Source organism: Prunus persica, chromosome G1 (assembly GCF_000346465.2).
Source record: "Prunus persica cultivar Lovell chromosome G1, Prunus_persica_NCBIv2, whole genome shotgun sequence".
NCBI lineage: Eukaryota > Viridiplantae > Streptophyta > Magnoliopsida > Rosales > Rosaceae > Prunus > Prunus persica.
The window spans coordinates 191752-213357 of record NC_034009.1 but is presented as its reverse complement, the minus strand read 5'-3'; the positions used below and the strand labels follow the sequence as shown (position 1 = coordinate 213357).

General features: G+C 36.3%; 4 protein-coding genes across 4 annotated transcripts; 1 reads left to right on the top strand and 3 right to left on the bottom strand.

Moving 5' to 3' along the window:
* On the bottom strand, positions 540-2958 carry LOC18790818 (pentatricopeptide repeat-containing protein At4g31070, mitochondrial). The gene has a single exon (XM_020555280.1). It carries the CDS (start codon positions 2859-2861, stop codon positions 1002-1004), a length of 1860 nt encoding a protein of 619 aa, XP_020410869.1. The 5' UTR covers positions 2862-2958; the 3' UTR covers positions 540-1001.
* On the bottom strand, positions 3106-3845 carry LOC18789937 (heavy metal-associated isoprenylated plant protein 45). The gene is made up of 3 exons (XM_007224347.2): positions 3761-3845; positions 3582-3657; positions 3106-3491 (listed from the first exon to the last, which is right to left on the bottom strand). The coding sequence occupies exons 1-3, from the start codon at positions 3764-3766 to the stop codon at positions 3265-3267; spliced, it is 309 nt and encodes a 102-aa protein (XP_007224409.1). The 5' UTR covers positions 3767-3845; the 3' UTR covers positions 3106-3264.
* On the top strand, positions 11563-13345 carry LOC109946455 (3-ketoacyl-CoA synthase 15-like). Its single transcript, XM_020554302.1, has 3 exons — positions 11563-11955; positions 12111-12695; positions 12776-13345. The coding sequence occupies exons 1-3, from the start codon at positions 11563-11565 to the stop codon at positions 13343-13345; spliced, it is 1548 nt and encodes a 515-aa protein (XP_020409891.1).
* LOC18789163 (serine/threonine-protein kinase HT1) lies at positions 14352-21162 on the bottom strand. The gene is made up of 3 exons (XM_007222594.2): positions 20999-21162; positions 19375-20389; positions 14352-14938 (listed from the first exon to the last, which is right to left on the bottom strand). Exons 2-3 carry the CDS (start codon positions 20286-20288, stop codon positions 14599-14601), a joined length of 1254 nt encoding a protein of 417 aa, XP_007222656.1. The 5' UTR covers positions 20289-20389; positions 20999-21162; the 3' UTR covers positions 14352-14598.

Genomic DNA, 21606 nt, shown 5'->3' with positions numbered 1-21606 from the left:
GGTTTGGTATTTTGTTCCTTTTTTTTTGCTCAGTTCGTGTTGGCTGCGGTGTGAGGATTTCTCATCCTCTTCTTTGCCCTGCTGGGGTTTTTAATATATTCTACGTTTCTATTAGAAAAAAAGTATGCTTCGATACTAAATTACTAATTGTTTGGATTTGCTAGACATGTGTCTTTTCATCCTGAAGTACTCGGGGTTTGTTGCATGTTTTTAGGAAGCACTTATAAGTGATTTTGCCGAAATTGTTTTTGTTGGAAGCAAGTTGAAATTTTTATTAAAAGTTTTAAGTGCTGCTGTCAGAAAAAAAACACTTAGAATTGCTTCCTGAAGATTTTCCATAAAACACTTTTAGTGCTTTTATAATACATAAGCACTTTTTCTGTCAAATGCTTTTGAACTCCCTTAAGTCTCTAAAAGCACTACTAAACGTGCCCTAAAATTTAGCTGAAAAACGAGTAACGTTGGAGATGCTTGTCCAATCTTGATAAACCGTTTACTTTCCACCCTTTTATGGCATGTTCACGTACTTGGAATAAGTATTGGAATCATTTTAATTACTGATTTAGTTTGCTAGAAACATGAAACTATTTGATTTGATAAACGGAATCTGATAACACTAGTTTTGGACTCTTGCATTAAGCGCTGGTTTACCAATAGAGGACTTGTATGACCGTATAAATGGAGATTAACAAGAGATTTTCTCCGCCTAAGGAAGTTATGGCAGATGCCTCTGGTTGGTTCTGAATTACAAATATGCTGCTTTTTGTTCGTTGGTCCTTGCTTGGGCGGGAGTGAGTGGATTATAATTCTGAGGCTGGTCGTCCACTCTTCTGTTTCGTGTTGGATGCATTGCAGAGTGTGGATATGATTCATTTTTGCTACTTGTGCTTCCTGGCTGGAGTCTACAAGCCTTTTCAAAGTGCAAAGAACCATTGACTTAACACTTGAGGGTGAGTGTGGTCGCTGCTGAGTACTATGCTACAAGCCTTGTCATTACCTGGCTAAACTCGGCTGAATCCATAGCATTTCCTTAATCCTTGTATTCTCATGACTCTCCTTACCTCTTCCACCCCAAGCCAGTTGCCGGTTTCAGCATGAACCATGCTCAGTAAGGTATAGTTGGCAGCATTCTCAGGCTCCGTTGTAACAAGCTGATGTGCGAAAGATTCTGCTTTCTCTAATCTTCCATGAACCTTGCAAGCTGTAACCAACGAACTCCAGATTTTAGTACTTGGTTTCATGGGCATTGATCTAACAAGCTCATAAGCATCTTCAAGCTTCCCTAATCTTCCAAGAAGATTAATATAGCAAGCATAATGCTCCACGCTTAATTGTATTTTATTGCTTTCTATCATACGCTTAAAGATCTTATTTCCCTCTTCCTCGAGGCCAGCATGGTTGCAAGCAGATAAAACAGAGAGGAAAGTGACTGCATCAGGCTCTATCCCTCTCTCTTGCATCTCATCAAGGAGTTGCAAAGCTTTCTTACAGTGACCATGAAGGCCATAACTGCCAATCATTGTACTCCACGAAACAGAATCTTTCCTTGGCATCTCCTCGAAAATTTGACGTGCATCCTTGATACAACCACACTTTGCATACATATTGATAAGTGCATTGCCAATGAAAATGTCAAAACTTAACCCAGATTTCAAGACATAGCTGTGGACTCCACATCCAAGGTTTAGTGAAGATAGAGAGGTGCAGGCAGAAATGATTGCCAACAGAGTTACAGAGTTTGGTTCAATTCCTTCAACTCGCATCTGGCTAAAGAGTTTCAGAGCTTTTGCGTTATTGCCGCATTGAGAATAGCTCCCAATAATCAGACTCCACACCACAACGTCTTTAACAGGTACCCTTTCGAAAATTAGCTTGGCAGGACGCAAAGCTTTCCCGTGTTTGCAATACATGTGTATGAGAGCTGCTGAGCAATGATGATCTGAATCAAATCCATTACGAAAAGTATATGCATGAATCGCTTTCCCATGTTCTATAAGTCCCAATTCGGCACAAGCCGGTAAAATGGCAAGCACCGTCACTCTGTTTGGTTTCAATCCTTCAACCTGCATTGCCTGGAAGCATTCCATTGCCATGTCATAACTGTGATTAGCGATGCATCCCGAAATCAAGGCAGTCCAAGAAACTTCATTTTTAACTTCCATTTGATTAAAAACATGTAAAGCCATCAACGAGTCATGACACCTCATATACAAATCAACCAGAGCCGTTGACAAGAACACCGACTCCTTAATCCTTCCATCAACAATGACGAGTCCGTGAATCTCTCTGCCCAGTCTCAACTCTCTTGTCCTTGCGCAAACTGATACGATGCTGGCAATCAACTCCGCTTTCGGCATAAAACCATGAAGATACATTTGCTTAAGCACTTTAAGCCCCTCTTCGAGATGCCCATTTTGTACATAACAATTTATCAAGGAATTCCACGTGATGGTGTCTCTTTCAGGCATTTCATCAAACACCTGACGTGCTGCTTCAACAATTGTAAATTTCGCATACATAGAAATGAGAGAATTGGATACAACTGGGTCTGAATCACAGCCTGACTTGAGAGACAAGCAGTGAAGTTGAAGCCCAAAGTGATGGGACATTGCGTAGGAGCATGCTTTGATGATGGAAGGGAGAATAAAGGAGTTTGCATGGAGGCCAAAGGGATGGAGCTCTTGTTTGTATAATCGAAGGATTTGGTCATATAATCCTTTGACGACCAAGTCTTTGATTTTAAAATTAAGGGCTGAAATTGTAAGTGCGGGGCTTAGACTTGAGGTGAACCGCCTGATCACATGATAATGCATGATTGTCTTTGATTTTCTGGACATATTATTGACTGCTATGGTAACCATTAGGTTTCTGTATTAATAGTCAGCGGGGCATATAAACACTATATGCTAAGATGCAATGAGTTTAACAACATGGTTGCTTGCTTTAGGTGGTGACGGAAATGCTTATTTAGGCTTACGAATTGTTTTAGGTTTTGTTGTCTTTTTTAGCTAGGGGTTTTGACTGTCCTCTAATGAAGTTTTCTATTTTGATAATATAAAAAATAATGCAATTAAAATGGATTTTTAATTTTTATCTAATGAAATATTTTGCAATTAATTCTATTTTTTATATAAACTTTATTGGGGAAGGGGAAAAACCAAACTTATAATCCGAGTACATGAATAAATACTTCAGCTATAAGCTTCTTGAGTGCACAACTGAAAGACATGAATATTGGCATTACATTTCGAAGCCTTTTATTAATTAAAAAGCCCAGCTTGGAAGAATGCACCGAAATCCAGAAGGGGAAGTAGGCTGCTCCCGGGCCGGGCAACATGATTTTGATAAAATTGATGTGGATGGTGGGGATGATGGCCACACCTCAGCTCTTCTCCCAGTCTTCCTCACTGCTTTTACAATCATTTTGCGATCCATAAATCCCAATACCGTGATCTTGTTGGATGTCACATCTATTTCAACGCATCTTACTCCTGTGAAATTCATATAATTCAAATAAACCATGCATACATAATACATTATACATATGTTATGTATATATCATCAATGTCATGCATGTGTACCTTTGATTCTGCACAAGGCTTTACGAACTGCCTTCTCACAGACCCTGCAGTGTAGACGAACCTTTAACTCTACAATCTGAGTGTGTCAACGGGATCAATATCAACAGTACCATACATTACATAGAAATAAACACAAACTAAATTCAAGTGACTGAATGGACAGAGAGACATATACAAACCTCCATAAATTATGAACACCAGAGCAGAGAGAGCAAAAACAGATCAATATCAAGTAACCAACTGTATGCCCGCCCGCGCTTTTGAGTTCGATGGATGATGAGTTGCTACTAAACAAATAGCTAGCAGAGAAGGGTGAGCTAAATGATTGCTAAATTTCATAATGATTACTAATTATAACAATGATGTACAGTAGCATGTGCGTGTGGGTGTGGCCATTCTTCCCAGAAAAAGAAAAACCAAAAAAACAAAAAAGTACTCGTATTTTTTCTCCAGAAGAAATTATTCAATGTCGATTGCATCATTACTTGGATATTGTGTGTAAGCGTCTATTATAAGCTTTCATAATCACATTGTGTTGTGATCATTTTGTGTGTTGTCTTGTTATAAAATTTTAGGTAAATTTTTATGTTTATGTTGTCAAACTATGAATTAGTATAGTGTTCTCTTGCTGAACAAATACTTATGTCAAGAAAGCAAGACCGCACAAATGAACGATTAGCATAGTAATATTTTGGTCATTCAATTTCCAAAATGGTTGTGGTGGTCCTTAAACTTCACTTTCGCTAGCAATCGAAGTCTTGTCGTCTCTTATGTTATTTTCTTCATTAAGTTTAGGGGTTAAGGAGTATTTTTATGTTGGTTTTAGTTCCCCATCATTCTAAAACTAGGGTTGGCATTTTAGACCGACCAAGCCAAATCGAACCAAACCGAATTGGCCGGTTCAACTCTTTCTCCATTTTCTTGACACCGATGCCCGAATCAAATTGAACCGTTATATTACGGTTTGGGAACCACTCATATATGCTTTAATCGTCGGTTTTCGGTAAACTGACCGAAACCTAAAATATGCATTAATGCTGGAGTTGGAGAGAGTCGAACCTTTGACCTCCAAGGCTAAAGGGGGGTGTATCCAATTCAAACTTTTAATGACTTTTATAGAGTTTAAAAGTCTGGAGGTATTCAATTTAGATTCTTAAAAAAGTTATAAAAGTCTAGTGGTATTCAATTGTGACTTTTAAAAAGGAGTAATGCTATTTAGACACACAACATTGACCACCTTAACTGACCACCTTATGTGGCAACTGATGTGTCATACCATATCAATTAATGAATGTCGTCATGTCAATTCAAAAACAAATTAAAAAACCCTAGCATTCCTAGTGAGTGGCCTCATAGTAGCATTCATTAATTGACATGACATGACACATTAGTTGCTACATAAGATGGTCAGTTAAGGTGGTCAATGTTGTGTGTCCAAATAGCATAACTCTTTAAAAAGTAGTTAAAAGTATTTAAAAGTTTTGTGGTATCCAGTTGTGACTTTTAAAAGTCTTTAAAAGGGTTTAGTTACTTTTTTTTAATAAATAGTATGCGCAGCTATACTAGGGTCTTGTTCTTCTTTATTTGTTCTAATAAATAGTATGGCTGCACAATTATACTTTTTAAATATAATATATTTAAAGAGTATAGCTGCGTGGCTATACCGCAGTGTTTTTTTTAATTTTTTTAAAACAATAGTATAGCCGCGCGGCTATACTGCAGGTCTTTTTTTGTTAATATATTTAATTGGGTCCTTTTTTCTTAATAGATGGTATAGCCGCCCAGCTATATTCTTTAAATATATACTTACAGCCTTTTTTTTAAATAATTTTTTCCCCAGATTTTCGCTTGTCGATAAGAATAGTTTAGAGAATTATCCATTACTATTAGGCTATTATCCAAGTATCTATTATCCCTTTTTGATTTTTTAATTTTTCAGAGTTATTACCTATATGGAGAATTTAGCATTTTTCTGTTATCTTATATACGTACGTATGTATTTTTCCATAATACTTCCGTTTTTGGTACACGTCTTAAAGACACGGTAAAATATACGTTTAAAAAAAAAGCAAACATACAATACACATATTGTACACATAAGTATGTATTGTTCATGTTTAATACAGGTATTTTTTTACAAAATTTTTAATAATACACACAAAATTCAAGTATTATACACATAATTTTCACATATTATTGAATAAAAATAATATATATTTAAATAATTAAATAAAATATATTAAAATATTATGTATTGGCCAAACTTTTCAGTTGTAACTTGCCAAAATTTTGCCGAATAAAATATGTACGTATTTTATTCATATTTTTCCCGTTCCGTATTTTACCAACTATGAAATAATTTGAGAGTCTAAGATTATTTCTTACTTGTCGTAAGAAAAATGAAAGATGCTGATTTTTGCAATCTCTTTGCGAACTAGAACAACAATTTCATACAAAGTTTTATGGGTATGGTAGTAAGAGAGGTGGTAGTATTCTTCGTGTAAAGTGTTGTTTGAAAAGTGAAGCAATTATCAAGACCACTCAACTCAGCATGCAATTATCTACGACAAATAATGTGTGCAGTAACATAATTTAGTAGCACTAGAGAGAACGAGGTAGCATTATTGCCAGAGGAACTGTCAAGGGCTGATTAGGTTGAGGAATAATGCTTTTCATCTAGAGAGAACGAGGTAGCATTATTGCCAGAGGAACTGTCAAGGGCTGATTAGGTTGAGGAATGATGCTTTTCATCCTATTAGTTCTTACTGTTGAATTTTTTTAAATTTTTTTGTTAATAAAAAATATAGCCATAACCATGTGGCTATACTCTTTTAAAAATTTTAAAATAAAATAAAAAAATCAGTCGTCTAGGCGATATACTGCGGTGTGTTTTTAATTATTTTTTTTAATTAATAGTATAGCCTCGTGCCCATACTAGTTTAAAAAAAAAAGGTGCCCACAAGCTGGCAAGTCTTTTTTTAAAGGATTATTTATTGTAGTGCCACCTGAAATTTCTGTCAAATCTCACTTTATCCCCCAAAGTTAAAGTGACTCACTTAACCCTCTTGACCGTGACTTCATATTTCAATTTACCCTTTACCGTTATCTCCATTAATAACTCTGTCAATTTTGATGACATGTCATGGGCATTTTAGTCTTTTTACAAGAAGTGATGATGTGTCATGTGAATGATCCTTTTTTTTGTTTGAATTGAATGAAATATATAATAAAATAATGTAATTACTTATTTAATTAAAAATCTATATAAAAATCTATCTTCTTTATGCTTTAAAATAAAATAAAAAAATAAAAAAAACTTATCCATATCGAACTCTCCCCAAAAATCAATCCCTATCTCCAAAGAATGGCCTCATCGTTCCTATTTTCTTCTCTCTCTACAACCAACAATCGCACCATCATCCATAACCACCCAAACCCTCCACCAGCCATACCCACCCCCACCCCTCACCAGCCATACCGTCAGAGGACCTGTAGTACACGATTGAGCCCGAGATGTTGACGGCAAGGGCTGTCACCCGGATGTCTTGTCCGCCACCCCGATGTACACCAATCCCTTAACGTTGGCTATGGTGGAGTGTTGTGTTCCTTCCAAGTGCCAATATATGGTTAGTATAATGGTACAAGTAAGGTTGTCGAACCACAGGGACCGATTGGACCTCTATAAATTACTAGTTTTGAAAGAACCCTAACTAAAAATGAAAGTGACAATTTGAAAGTAGTTTTTGTGTTGTAAATGAAAAATAACTTCCAATGCAAAAAGAATGTAGTAGTGAATAATATATTGATGTAGAAAGAATAGGGAAGAGACCAGGGATTTCGAATTCACCATTGCAAAACTAATTCCATGTTTATAAAATTAAACCGTACTCAACTACCAACCTGTTTCCAGAGTTCGTTTTACATATATATGATCAGCCATATGATGTGTGGTTTTGATCAAATTCTCCTAATCTGCAACCTAGTTGGGATGTTCAACTTTGGTTCCAAGTTAAGAGTCATTAGCATGCAAGAAAACGTTAAAGAACCAAAGAAAATACACAGCATGATGTTTGCATAGCATTCTCTTCATTCATTCACATGTCTAACAAGATTAAGCATGATGTTTACTATAACCTTGTCTAGATAATCTGTAGGCAACTCTAATGGTGATCAAACATTAAAATTGACAAACAAATTGAACAATAGATTCAGTGAATGAAACAAGAAACAAATTGATGAACTGAATACTTTAACTTAGAAACATGGATCAATGTTGCAAGGCTACATCGAAATCCCTAGCTATGAATTTAGTTACACATCATGTTCAAAGAGATTAAAACAAAAATAAACAACATGAGTGAAAATAAATTCATGAGAGGAAACCCTTGAACCAATTCTGATGTTGAACTTCTCCAAGAACCACCTCTTGCGTTGAGTCCTGATGGTGGAAATATATGGACGGCTAGGGTTTTAGTGTGCATGAAAGGAGAGAATAACCAAGAAGTCAGTTCTAGGGTTGTGAAATTCGTCCAAAATAAATAAGGGTTTTAGAAGTGGCTAAAAGGCAAGTTTTTATGGAGTAAACAAGGCTGCAAGATGTTCCAAAGATATCCTAATGAATCAGCCTTTATTTTGCACGTTTTTGCCTTATTTGGCACCTCCAAATCAGGCTAGAAATCCCCATTGCTTTCCCATTCCGCTCTTAGTCTTCAAACAAGCCAGGTTCGCCTTGCATTCTTTATTTGGACTTCAAAACAGGTCACAAAACTTGTTTCCACGTTTGAATAAGGGTCAGCTCCAAAAATGGCATGTTTTCATTTCTTTTGCCTTCAACTTGATCCTAAAGTATATGCAACTGCATACTAACACAAAATAGGATAAAATGCAACATGTTTAACTCAAAAACATCACAAATATACTAGAAATGGATGGTATAAATGTATAAATATATGAGCTATCATGGAGTTGTCGTCGTGAGAGTGAATGGACGAAACGGGGTCAAAGTTTTTGATCCATAGGGGTTTCTGTCTTTTGTTTTGAACTATTGTCTGAAAAGCTAGTGATTTAGAGTATGTCCATTTCAATTGGAGTAAAAATGTTTCAATTTAGGTCTATAATGAGGGAATTTTGGGTTTGAATGTGGGGATTGAAGGATGGGATTTGGGGATGATTTGATTGTAGAGAATTGTTGGAGAGGCTGCTCTGGGTTAGTTTTTGGGGAGAGAAAGAGAGATTGAGACAAATCTTCTTCTTCTTTGGTCCAAGCTACTTAGTTGGTGTGCGCCTTTTCCCAGCAAGAGATTGAGACAGATCATCTTGTTCTTTGGTCCAAGGTAATATATATATATATATATATATAATAATAGTATAGCCGCATTGCTATATGTAAATCTAATATATTATTTAATTATTAATTTACTTTTTTTTTAGTTTTAAATAAAGAGTTAAAAATTTTAAAAACAAAGAGTTAACTATGGTTACTTAAAAGTTTTAAATACTTTAAGAATGATGGTGAGGGTACATATTGGGTTAAAGTGGTGAGCAAAAATGCTCCCTTGATCCTGAGCTCCGAAATTATGTTAGAAGTCTTGTTTGACTCTCAACTGCTCCCACGTGGACATCACATGCTCTTTTTTTTTTTTTTTTTTTTTAAATACAGAAAATCCTAATAGAATAGACGATATGACTTCTTTTACTAACCACCTTAACCATTTTGAAAATTGAAGTACCAAAATGAGAATTGTGCGAAAGTTCAGAGACTATTGCACCTATAATTTACACTCCAAAACTTTAAATAGTGGGTTAGCCCGAGCCAAGTGTCCTGATCGTATGGGTGGATCTGGTTTGCAAAATGTGACCCATGGTACAAACTCACATCGCCGATCTTGAGATTTTGAAGAACCTGTGCGAAACTTAAACTGGAGTCCTCACATAATCTAATATGAAAATACTAAATAAAAAAATGCGCCATGACTTAATGTCATAAAATAATTTTTTATAACTAAAATTCATCATCAATTAGCATGTAATAACAATCACAAAATTAAATTCATAATTTTTTTTAATGTTTTCATTTGACAAAGTTAATTATTAGTACGTTGGGTAAAAAAAAATAAGGGTCCGTTCGGTATTTTTTTTCACAGCCCCATTTTCATTTTCCGATTTCAATTTTCACAGAACACCCATTCGGTGCAGTGTTTTCCCAAAATACTAAATCTGTTTTATGAAAACAAATCCAACCTCATGTACAAAAATTGAAAACGAAAAAAAGTCGTTTTCAGTGTTTTCTGAAGACACGGGAATGCATCCCTTCAATTATTCCAGCTCTTTCTCTCTCTTGACAATTGAGAAAACCACCACCAGGGACAACACCCATCTTCTCCAACCCAAAATCACACAAATCTGCAAATTCAAAAAAATAAAATAAAATTGAGAGAGGAAGAAGAACCACCACATACCCAACTCAACCACCATCACTACCCAATCGAACCACCACAACCATTAATTAGTGGAATTAGAGAGAGAAAGATGGGTGGGTTGATGAGATTCATGTCATGGAAGGAAGGAGGAATGGGTGCGGAAGAAACAAGGAAGAAGAAAAGAGGAAGAAACGGGCCTAGGAAGGAAAGGAAGAAGGAAAGAGGAAGAAAGAAAGAAAAGGACAAAAAGGACAAAAAAGAGAGAGGAGATAATATAGTTTTAGGGCCTTTAAAAAATATCCTTTTTTTTCATTGTTTATAATATTTTTAGCCTTTAAAAAATATCAGAATTTTTTAAAATCTTTTTTGTAGAACAGAAATTAACAACAATACACTTGAAAAATAACTCATATATTATTATTCTCAAATTGTATTACAAGACACGTTTTCACTGTTTTTATTTTCTGAATATATTTTCCAATTAATCTACTAGACGCATATTTTCGAATCCTGAAAATACAAATTCGTTTTCTCGTTTTCATCTTCCGAAAATATTCTCCGAAAGCGTTATCAGACGGCCCTTAAGAGTTCAAGAGAAAGAAGAAGGTATGAATTTTTTTTTTTTTTTTTTTTGTGGTTTTATTTTGAATGGAAGAAAGTTCTTTGTTTTGTTTGGGCCGCCCTTGCAAACTCATAACAAAAGCTGCCCTGGCCGAGTAGGCTTTGGGCCTTGGGCATCAAAATATAGTTAGAATAGAAGCAATAATTTTTTATTTTTTTGGTTAACAAAGGACCAAAGAGAACATTTGAGCAAGGTGAACTACAAACCCCATCAATGTCGCAAAGCAAAGATAGATGCGTCTCCTGCAATTTAGAGAAGAGATGACTAAAACACAAGGCCTAGGATACATACTAAGCAGTTAGTGTCATGTCGTATTGATATTGTGTAGATAGATATTATTATAAAATAATAACAACAGATGCTATCGATACATTATTGACAATATCGATAGAGATGGACGTCTTTACAGAAAGTTTTTGACCAACTGAGACTCAAGTGTACAACTCAAATTCAATATGCCATTCAATTCTCTAGGACGGTCAGAATTGATAGTATACAGTAAATGGTCATCAGTTATTGGATGAAGATTTCACATAAATTTCTCCCAGTTGGTGATGGAGCTAGACAAAACCATTCCCAGACGTACAACTTTAATTGGTGCTATGAACCAGCTGCTCATACGCCCTCATGCACAAAGAACCTACTTTCTGTTGCCAATCTTTACAATTTGCGTTTGCAATACCCTTAACGTAACTTGGGTGATTATTATATTGTTTTTCTACACTGTTATATATCCCTTCAGCTAATTCCACACCCCATGCATCCTTGAGATCCTGCACTTCCCATTTAATTAATTTGCATTGGTGGGTTTGTTATTAGATACTGATTTTCAGTGGCGACAGCAAATACATACATGTTCCATTCTCTAGCGGCTTATATAACATAGCTATTTTCTTGAATATCATTGCAGAAAAGTAGTAAAAAGAATAAGAAAGTTCCAATGGCAAGAGAGCAGGAGCAATTTTCAGCAGAGATCGAAGACCGGGGCTCTGAGAATATGGGTCCCAATGGTGGATCCTTCTTTGTGTCTGTAAAGGTACGGCAACGCTTGCCGGATTTTCTTGGTTCAGTTAATCTGAAATATGTGGAGCTTGGTTACAGTTATCTCATCAGCCATAGGCTCTACTTCTTGCTTGTACCGGTTCTCATTGTGCTCTGCAGTGCTGAAATAGGAAAGCTGAAAGATCTCTTTCCAAATCCGAAATGTGAACTTACGGATGCTCTCTTTATATTGGTATTATTGGGATTCATTCTGTATATTTTTCTTGACTTGGCACCTCGCTCTACTTATTTAGTTGATTTTGCTTGTTTTCGTCCACCAGATGAACTAAAGGTAATTCGATTTACATATATGCTATTACTATACTAGCTATATAGCTAAACTAGTACATAATTTCTATATTTTGATCTTCAATACTAATAACTAATCTTGAAGTTTTTTCTGGTTTTTCATTTAATTTTCTGTATGTACGGGGCACCAAATTAAAGATCTCAAAGGAGGAATTCATTGAATTAGCAAGAAATTCAGGCAACTTCAATGATGCTGCCATAGATTTTCAAAAACGAGTTCTCAAGAGTTCTGGCATAGGCCAAGAGACGTACATGCCCCGAGTAGTGTTTCACCCTGATTACAAAATAAGTCTAAAAGATGGAAGAGAAGAGGCAGCTATGGTGATGTTTGGGGCCATAAATGACCTTTTCAGAGCCACCAAAATCCGGCCAAAGGACATTGGAATCCTAGTAGTGAACTGTGGAGTTCTGAATACCACTCCATCGCTGTCATCAATGGTAATAAACCATTTTAAGCTGAAGCCTAACATTCAGAGCTTCAACCTCGGTGGAATGGGTTGTGCTGCAGGAATCATAGCCATTGATCTGGCAAAAGACCTCTTGAATGCTTATCCTGGCACATATGCACTGGTAGTGAGCACAGAGGCCGTGTGCTACACATGGTACAAAGGCAACGACTTGGACATGCTGCTTTCTAATTGCTTCTTTCGGATGGGGGCTGCAGCCATGTTGCTCTCTAGCTCCCGTCTCGACAGATGGCGTGCCAAGTATGAACTCAAGCAGGTACATACCTACTACTTGCATGTAATTTTCTCTCGTTAAACTAATAATCTTATATAACGTGGCGAATATATATAATGCAGCTGGTTCGAACTCACAAAGGCATGGATGAGAGAAGCTTCGAAAGCATACATTTAAAGGAAGATGCAAAAGGGACACAAGGCTTGTCAGTGAGCAAAGATGTGGTTGAGGTTGGTGGGCATGCACTCAAGGCCAACATCACCACCCTTGGCCCCCTAGTTCTCCCCGTCTCCGAACAATTCCATTTCCTCACCACTTTGCTCGTCAGGAAGAAGAAAACTAATTACAAGCCATACATCCCTGACTACAAGCTCGCCTTCAAGCATGTGTGTATATTAGCAGCAAGCAACAAGGTGCTCGATGAAATACAGAAGAACCTGGAGCTTACAGAGGAGTACATGGAGGCATCCAGGAAAACCTTGGAGCGATTTGGAAACACTTCTAGTAGTAGCGTTTGGTATGAACTCGCTTATTTAGAGGCAACTTCCAAGATCAAGAGGGGTGATCGGGTTTGGCAACTCGCTTTCGGCTCAGGGTTCAAGTGTAACAGCGTCGTTTGGAAGGCTCTTAACAATGTTGGGAGGCCTAAGCAGAATCCATGGCTTGATGAGGACAAAGATGAGTGTTTGTAGTTGTTTGGAGAAGCAGACTTGATAACTTGCAATTGTTTATTAGCGCAAGTTTTCACACTCATTGTCCCATCATCTAAACAAAGTCTGAGGCTTATATATAAGGCTTTGGTATTTGGTAATACAATATCCCTCGTACCCTCAACTCAATCCTTCATCAGAATTTATTTTTTTAAACCCATCCTACCCCATCATCTTCTTAATCATTCAAAGCGAATGCATCCTTGCACTATTTAGATTCTTTGTAGTTTAGGTAGATTTTTATTTTTATTTTTTATTCAACAACATGTTCTATGATATTTAAACTTAGGATCTCCTTCAATAAAGTGGGGACTGAGTGTCACTAAACCAAATAATAATTTATCTAACTATTTATTAATAGGGAAGTGACGATTCAAACTTAGGACTATTTCAATAATATTATGTCATTAGACTAAGAACTAGTTGATGTCATCATGAGTTTGTTTGTTTGGACTCAAAAAGTTTTTTGTTCATTATATGCATACTAGAACAAGCCCAAAGATTTAAATGCGGAAAATCTTATAAAATATGTGGATACTTGAATATATATTAGAATTAAAAACACAGGTTGTTAGGACTCAAGATCCCACATTATTAAAATATATTATAGAGTGATTTAAGAGCTCATAGGCACCCTTCCCTTACAAGCCCTTTTTAGGGGCAAGTTCTACCTATGAATTCTTACCATTTGGATCAAGATGATATCAAGTCATTGAATATTGGTAGTTGAGAGAAGCCGCCTCAAAGGAAGGAAAGAGCTACTACCGGGGCAATGTCTTTTGACAAGAATTATCGATTTGCTGCGTCTTTCGCTTGATGAGTTGATGCCCACAAAAGAAGCTGCATCTAGATGATGTATATTAACTCTACAGAAAATATCGGGCTTTTCAGCTTCCTCTGCTACAGCGGACACCCTGGTAGCAGGGTGCAGCGGTTTGTCGTGGTGTTGACGGGCTTTTAGCAAGCATAGCAAAACAAGAGATGCATACATACACATCAATTCTCTCTTCTATTACTCAATCAGCGTCAGAAATTCAATCAAATAGAAATCTCAAAAACCAAATATTTTTTAACACCACTTCCTTATCTATCTTAAGAAAGAAATGAAACCTGATAAATACACAAGGCTACAATATAATTCCCTTCTCTCACCTCACCTCTTTCTCTCCTTTCCATTTCCTTTTTCCTCTTTATGTTATACATAACTGTTTTCTTTTCCATTATTTCTTCTGAGGTCAGTCCATCGTCATTGGTTGGGTAATGCAACACCTGAAGCGGGCCTTACGAACAGTTGTCATAATCTCAGTCTCAGCATTCTCAAGCATTCTCACAACTTCAGTGAAGGGTGGCCTGACATCAGGGTTGGCATCCCAGCATCTCGTCATGATCTCGCCAAGAACAGGTAAGCAGTCACTGGGAATGATAGGACGGACACCCTTATTCACAACTGCAAATGCTGCCTGCACTGCTGTCATGTTCTGGAACGGAAGCATCCCTGTAATAAGTTCCCAAAGAACAATCCCAAAGCTATACACATCAACTTTCTGAGTGTATTTCCTATGCTGGATCATCTCCCTGCGGACAGCAATACAATCAAGCAATGCATTTAAGTAGCCCGCACTAAAATAAAAGTTTAAGAAATAACCAATAAACAATCAGCAATGACGCTAGTCACAAGCATCTAAAGTTGTCGCTACACGATGAAGGATCATTATCAATTTCATTGTGCAAACAGTAAAAAGAGACCAAACCTTTAAGTTCAATCCTCATTCTGTACACCAGGAAGCTAATTAATAAATTTCCCATTAGCAGTCCTCAAGAAAAACAAATTTCATGAAACAATATTGATATACAACCGAAAAGACACAAAAGTTAAAGACACAATACTGATGAACTATTTGGTCATGCGACTAACAAGCTTTAATTAACTCAACGAGCCAATGCCACCTAAATGGGCCAGCTGCTAAACGCATAACAACCAATAAATAAGAAACCCATGAGAGGGCATCATTCTTCGGGCAATGAAAGTGAAGGTTTCGAATTTCATTCAAATTATTAGATGAGAACAACACAGGTTTCTCACATGCAAATGAAGTGGAAATTGAAAATTATGCTAGTTGATAGATACGTAATAGCTAATACCAACATTTTCAAAGGCAAGGCGTTTTCAGTCCCGCAAGGCAAGGCGTAAGCCTTTCGAACATGAGTTTTCTTGACTAAAAATATAACTAATATAAAATATCAAAAAGAAGACCTGAAAAAGATTATAAGAATAAACCATTATGGAATTGGACACCATTTGTAGAATGCTTTTTATGCAAAAACGAAACAGGTTAGAGCACTAGAGCTACCTTCATAAATACAAAAAAAATATCAATGCATTTCACACGGGGCACATCACAAATTATCCGTGTAACTATAGGATCCAGAGTCAAATTAATTTCCAAATCCCTAGTTGAAAATGTAATCTGATCTGCTACCAACATTTGGAACCAAAACACCTCATCGAAATTCTAAAACAAGACTTAAAATTTCTTTCAGTTCACACTATTGCTTACAGATACGGAGACTTCTGAGCTCAAGGTCAAGAGGATCCAGGACCAATTCTAATTACACTACCGATCAAGTGTAGTCACCATCATATCTAAGTAACTGGGTAATAGAGTGAGTGACCCCATAATTACATTGCATGCAATAACGTTTGATTCTAATAACAATAACAGTAGGTATTGTCTCGCAATGTATAACCCTCTTAAAAATGTAAAGCGGGTCATTCATCAGACATATCATAAAGAATGGAACAACAAAGGAAATTTCCTCATGACCGATGCAAGAAGAAAACCAGTATTTATTTTATCCATAGGCACAGCTTTAATTAAGTCTGTATTTATTAACATTACAATTTAAGGTTTATTTAATATCATGATTTAGAGTTTTAATTATTAAGGATTGATGAGTATGCTATTCTAGAAAAAAGGTTATTCTGTGGTTTTTCATTTTTTTTGTGTGTGTCCGGATGGGAGTGAAATGCAAAAAGGGCTTGAATACAATTTGAGTTCTGTGTTACTATTTCGTTCACATCAACAACTGCAAGGAATGAATCATGGGCTGATTCAGACCCTCTCGGTTAGTATCTAATACAGTGTGTGTCATTTAAATTGTATGCATTGTCACATTTCCTAAATTAGATCAAACCTCGTTATCGCATGATTAATACCAAAGGGTTGTCGAAGGATGTGGTACATGGATGTTTTATAATGTCTTTAAGATAGGTACTTTGGATGGATATATAGTTTTTCATTAATGAGCATTTCAGGTCCCACCCTAGGTTACTTTCGTCATAGAGAGCCTCTCCATTTGATGAGACTTTTACAGTTATCTAATTTTTGATTTTATTTCTTCATTCAATAAGAAAATCCAGGATGATCCAATTGTTAAAATTTAGCTATTAATTAAGGGCTTAGATTGTTGAGAAAAATCCAAAAGCTATTAAAGAAAAATATTCTCATGTATGGGGAAAAATATCTTTGTATATGATGGATAAAGACATTTCTATTAAAAGAGAATCTTTGGAGGCAATGAGAACTACTGCCAAAGCTGAGAAGATCAATTGGAGCAAGAACATTCCAAAATACGATGAAAAATAAAAAATAAAAAAGTTTGGAAACAAGGACAAAAAATAAAAGAAAAGAACAAGGCCATGGTTGATCTGATGGCATGAGGAAATAAAGTGTGTAGAATCAAGAAAAATATGACATTGAAGACAAGAGTCGGTTGCCCCAAAAAAAAAGACAAGAAAGTCGAAGCAACATTTCAAGTAGAAGCACACCATTGAGAGATAAAAAAGTCGAGAAAGATGCAAGGCACCCATTAGTTGCCTTGAAAAGGATATTCTCTGGGAAATCCTCTTCAAGGCAACTAATGGACAAATTTTCTCTTTCTCCATTTATTTCCCTCTAATATAATTTTGAAGGCTAAAGTACCTCCTGAGGTAAGGGTGATAGCATGGATAATCGTTCACAGGAGGTTAAATAGCTTGATATTCAGAGGAGACCCACCTTCTTCTTGTCGGTCTCCTCATTGGTGTGTAATGTGTAAAAGTGGTGCTGACAGCTTGTACCACGTGCTTATTCAATGTTCAATTGCATTATCTTTGTGGTTACGTTGTTTAGGGAGGCTTTTTCGAGTTGGGTGATTCCGGTCTCGTGCGCTGCTTTGTTGTGTGAGAGGTTTCTTTTTTTCATAGGGAAGAATAAGGGAGGTGTGCTGTGATGCTGTCTTTTAGGTAGTTTGGGTGGAAAGAAATAGAAGGATATTTAACTATGTTAGGAGGGGAAGGTGAAAACTTATAAATTAGGTATATCTTAAGCGTTTCATTTAGTAAAACTAGAAATTAAGGTTTGATAATCGCCATAGCATATTAATTTAAATATTAATTTCTTTAATTTACATCTCACTCTCTCAAGGGACATTCATTTAGAGAATTATTCAGTTGAGTTTGCCTATTTTGCCTCTCTTTCTCTTCTCTCTTCTTCAACCTCTATTCTATCCTTCTCTCCATCTCTCTTAATTTCCTTCCCTCTCATTCCACAACAAACTTGAAGAGAACATCCTTTCTTTTCCACTCAGGCCCATCATTAAGAAGACAAGAAGGTTTCATACAGAAAAAATTAGTACCAAAATCAAGAAATCTAGACAACAAGACATAAGAAATCAATAAATGTAATTCACATTTTAAACGCGAGAATAAATTTGAATGAAAAGAAGAATGTTATGCTGCATTCAAACCGGCACTGCAAGAAAATTCATTAACATAGACAAAAACACATACAAGTCAATGTCTTTCATTTCAAAGACATCAATTTATTTTTTTACTTTTTAAAACAGAGAATTCTTAAGTATTGGGGGCAATGGAAAAAAGAGAAATACCTCATATATGACTGCAACTATTATAAACAGATATTGGAACATGGAAAATTCATTGAAATTTGCATAACATTTTACAAATAATTCAGTATAAGTACATTTGAGAACTTCTAAGACATGGACACAGCTAAATCTCATGCAAATGCAAGAAAAAGATTAACTATTCACTCACATAAGAGGGAAGTCAAGATTGGATACCATTATAAAAACCACTTAGAAATAAAATAACAAACCCCCACACCACCCCGCAGCGCCCCACCACCACCCCCCCCCCAACACAAAAAAAAAAAAAAAAAAGGGCACATGTGTGACTTTGCTTGTTTCATGTAACATGGAATGATATATTAAAATTTTTAAAAAGGGGGGGGGGGGCGGGCGTGTACGGTAAAAAAAAATTTCTCCTTGAACTATACAAAAACACAAGATTATCCTCTAATAGAAGAGTTTGTAATGTATAAGAGGATAGGGATAGTTGGGGGAAACACAAAAAATGCAGACATCAAATGAATCCCTCATTATCATAGTGTATGGATGAGCGAAACCAACATCATGATAGATGAATGTATGAAAAACTCCATCTACTTGGATATTTTATCTTTTTTGCCCTTTTACATGGAAAACTACTCATGCCACAAACGAGATTTGAACCCGTAACAACATACTAATGATGTGAGGAGAGTTCCTAGCATGATGGTCATAGACAAACCATATCAGTCAATGTTAAAGAGACCAACCAAAAAAAAAAAACTACAAGCATAATCAGATACAGGGTAAGGTACATGTCTCCTAGCAAACAATGACAAAAGAAACAAAGTAGAGAAGAGACCAATTATCAGTACCAAAAGCTAATAATCATTTATATCTGCCAAAAAAAAGTTATATTTAAGAAACTCATACAACTTTAACATACTGAAATAAAAGTTCTATAACAGAAGGTTATACCAGAATTGAGAAAGCATATTAAATAGAAGATATTAAAGCATATAAAGGCCATGAAATGGGATCCCAAAAGTTAAAATAAAGTAGATAAGCCAATGATGGCAACAAAGGATAAGATATTTCAGTCCAAGAGTCAGAAGTCTTACGGAGCCATCCAGCGATACGTCCCAGTCTCTGGTGTCATTCCTTCCGTCTGCACCTCAATACGGGCAACCCCAAAATCAGCAATTTTTATTGATTTGTCTGAAGAAATCAACAGGTTGTCAGATTTTAAGTCCCTGTGAATCAACCCAAGCCCATGAACATATTCAATCCCCCTCGCAACATCCAAAGCTTGCTTGACTGCTAATTTCAACGGAACTGATCGGCTCTGCCGCTTTGCTAAGAATTGCCTAACTGAACCCCCCTTAGCATACTCAGTTACAATGCACCAAACCATTGGTTTACGGCAGGCACCAATAAAACGAACTATGTTTGGATGCTTCAACGTAGCCAGCATCATCACTTCCTGTTGAAACTGTTGCTCCATCAGCTGAGCCTTTTCTGGGTCATTCTCTGGCCGCTCCAAAAGTTTGATAGCAACATCTTCGCCATTGTAAGTGCCTCTATATAGCTTCCCAAAAGCACCTTGTGCAAACGCTTCACCCATGTTTAGCTTTCTTAAGTCAATTGTCCAGTCCTCGTAATTCTCAAGCCCCTCTGTCGAGGAATGGATGTCCATTAGAGCTCGAGCAAGTTGATCATCACTGAGAGCATGTGTGACTCTTCCTCGGCGGTTAACACTCTGTGCAACAGAGTAGTTATCCTTTGCACGTCGTCGCAGCCCTTGGTGGTTCAAGATGTGAGTTTTAGAATCATTAGTATTTGAAGCAACACTGCTGTTGTCTATAGACATGGCAACAGAGCCTCCGTCATTGCTAGTTTGCAAACTGTCGATGGACATGTTGGTACCCTCACCCTCATGGAGTTTGTGGTAAAAGCCTTGCGACAAATCATCAAAGTTGTTATCATGGTTGTTTAGACGAATTATTCCAGTGAATTTGGCACCGCTCTCCAACATTTCCTTCTCCCAGATAAAAGCAAAGCCTTCAAAATTTCCCTACTCCTTCAGCATACAAAATTTCAAATTTCAAACTCAACACGCCCTTCTCTCTCAAAACCCTGAAAAGAGAAAAGAATTGACCCACGAAAATTTGTTAAGTATACCATTTTCGAAATTGAATCATATGACGAGCAACGACCAGCAAATACAGAACTCTACGATTACTATAATAGTGATATTTAAATTACTACCATATGTGGAAACTGTATGAGACAAGACTCTCTAGGACTAGCATCATTTTGGCTGAAATTCCGAAGTTTAAAGGAACCGAGAATGGTATATTTTAACTTGATTCACACCACCAAATCAACTCAATCAAGAACGACAGTCAAGCAAATATATATGGAAATTTACTAATTCTTCAGAACAATACATGGGTCCTCACCAGCAAATAGGGAATCAAAGAACACACCCAAAACAAATATTAAGAAGAAGAAAAAAAAATCTGAAATTTAACAAAAAGAACTAAGAAATCCACAGTTCATTCCTATGAAGAGGAGTAAAAGGACATCACAGAATAGGAAAAGTCTTAAAAATGGGAAATTGATTCTGATCCCCAGAAACACAAGCTGCCAGCAAAATTCCAGCGAGCTACATGAAGAAAGCAGAGATGGAAACCTACTAATTAGATGTTTGCTCTGATTGAAGAGAGCTAAGACAAAACGTACCTCAGTCAATCCACGGTAACAATCTCCGATTGAAGAAGATCGAATGGAATCGACGACACGGTAAACAAAGACCTCTTCTTCTCAGTCTCCCAAGTCGTCCTTTCTTCTATCTCTCACTTTCCTTTTTTTTTTTTTTTTTTCTTTTTCTATAATTAATGTTTTTTCTTTTTACATTTTATTACAAGAGGAAAGTCTTGCGTGTAATGAATCGCACCCTTTCTCTTCATTCAGGTAAACTTTTTTGTTGTGATGAAATAATTTTTTACTTTTTATCGTTTCTGGAAAAAACTCAACTACAAAACACGCTTTCGTTAATTTAATTTAATACTAGCATAAGCTAATGAAAGTGAAAGTATTAGTAATGAAGATTTATACGAAGCTTTTGATAAGTTGTCCAAACAGTTGACTATTCTAAAGAATGAGAAAGTTGAGTGGTAAAACGAAAATTCTTCTGTGGGTGTTCAATTGATTGGAATTAACATGACATTTAAAGAGCTATTTCCAAAAGGGCAACAAAATTAACATATCGAAAAGGAAAAACTAAAATAGACAAAAACCGCACAAATAATTACATAACCCAAATCACTACGATTAAACATTATCTCAAG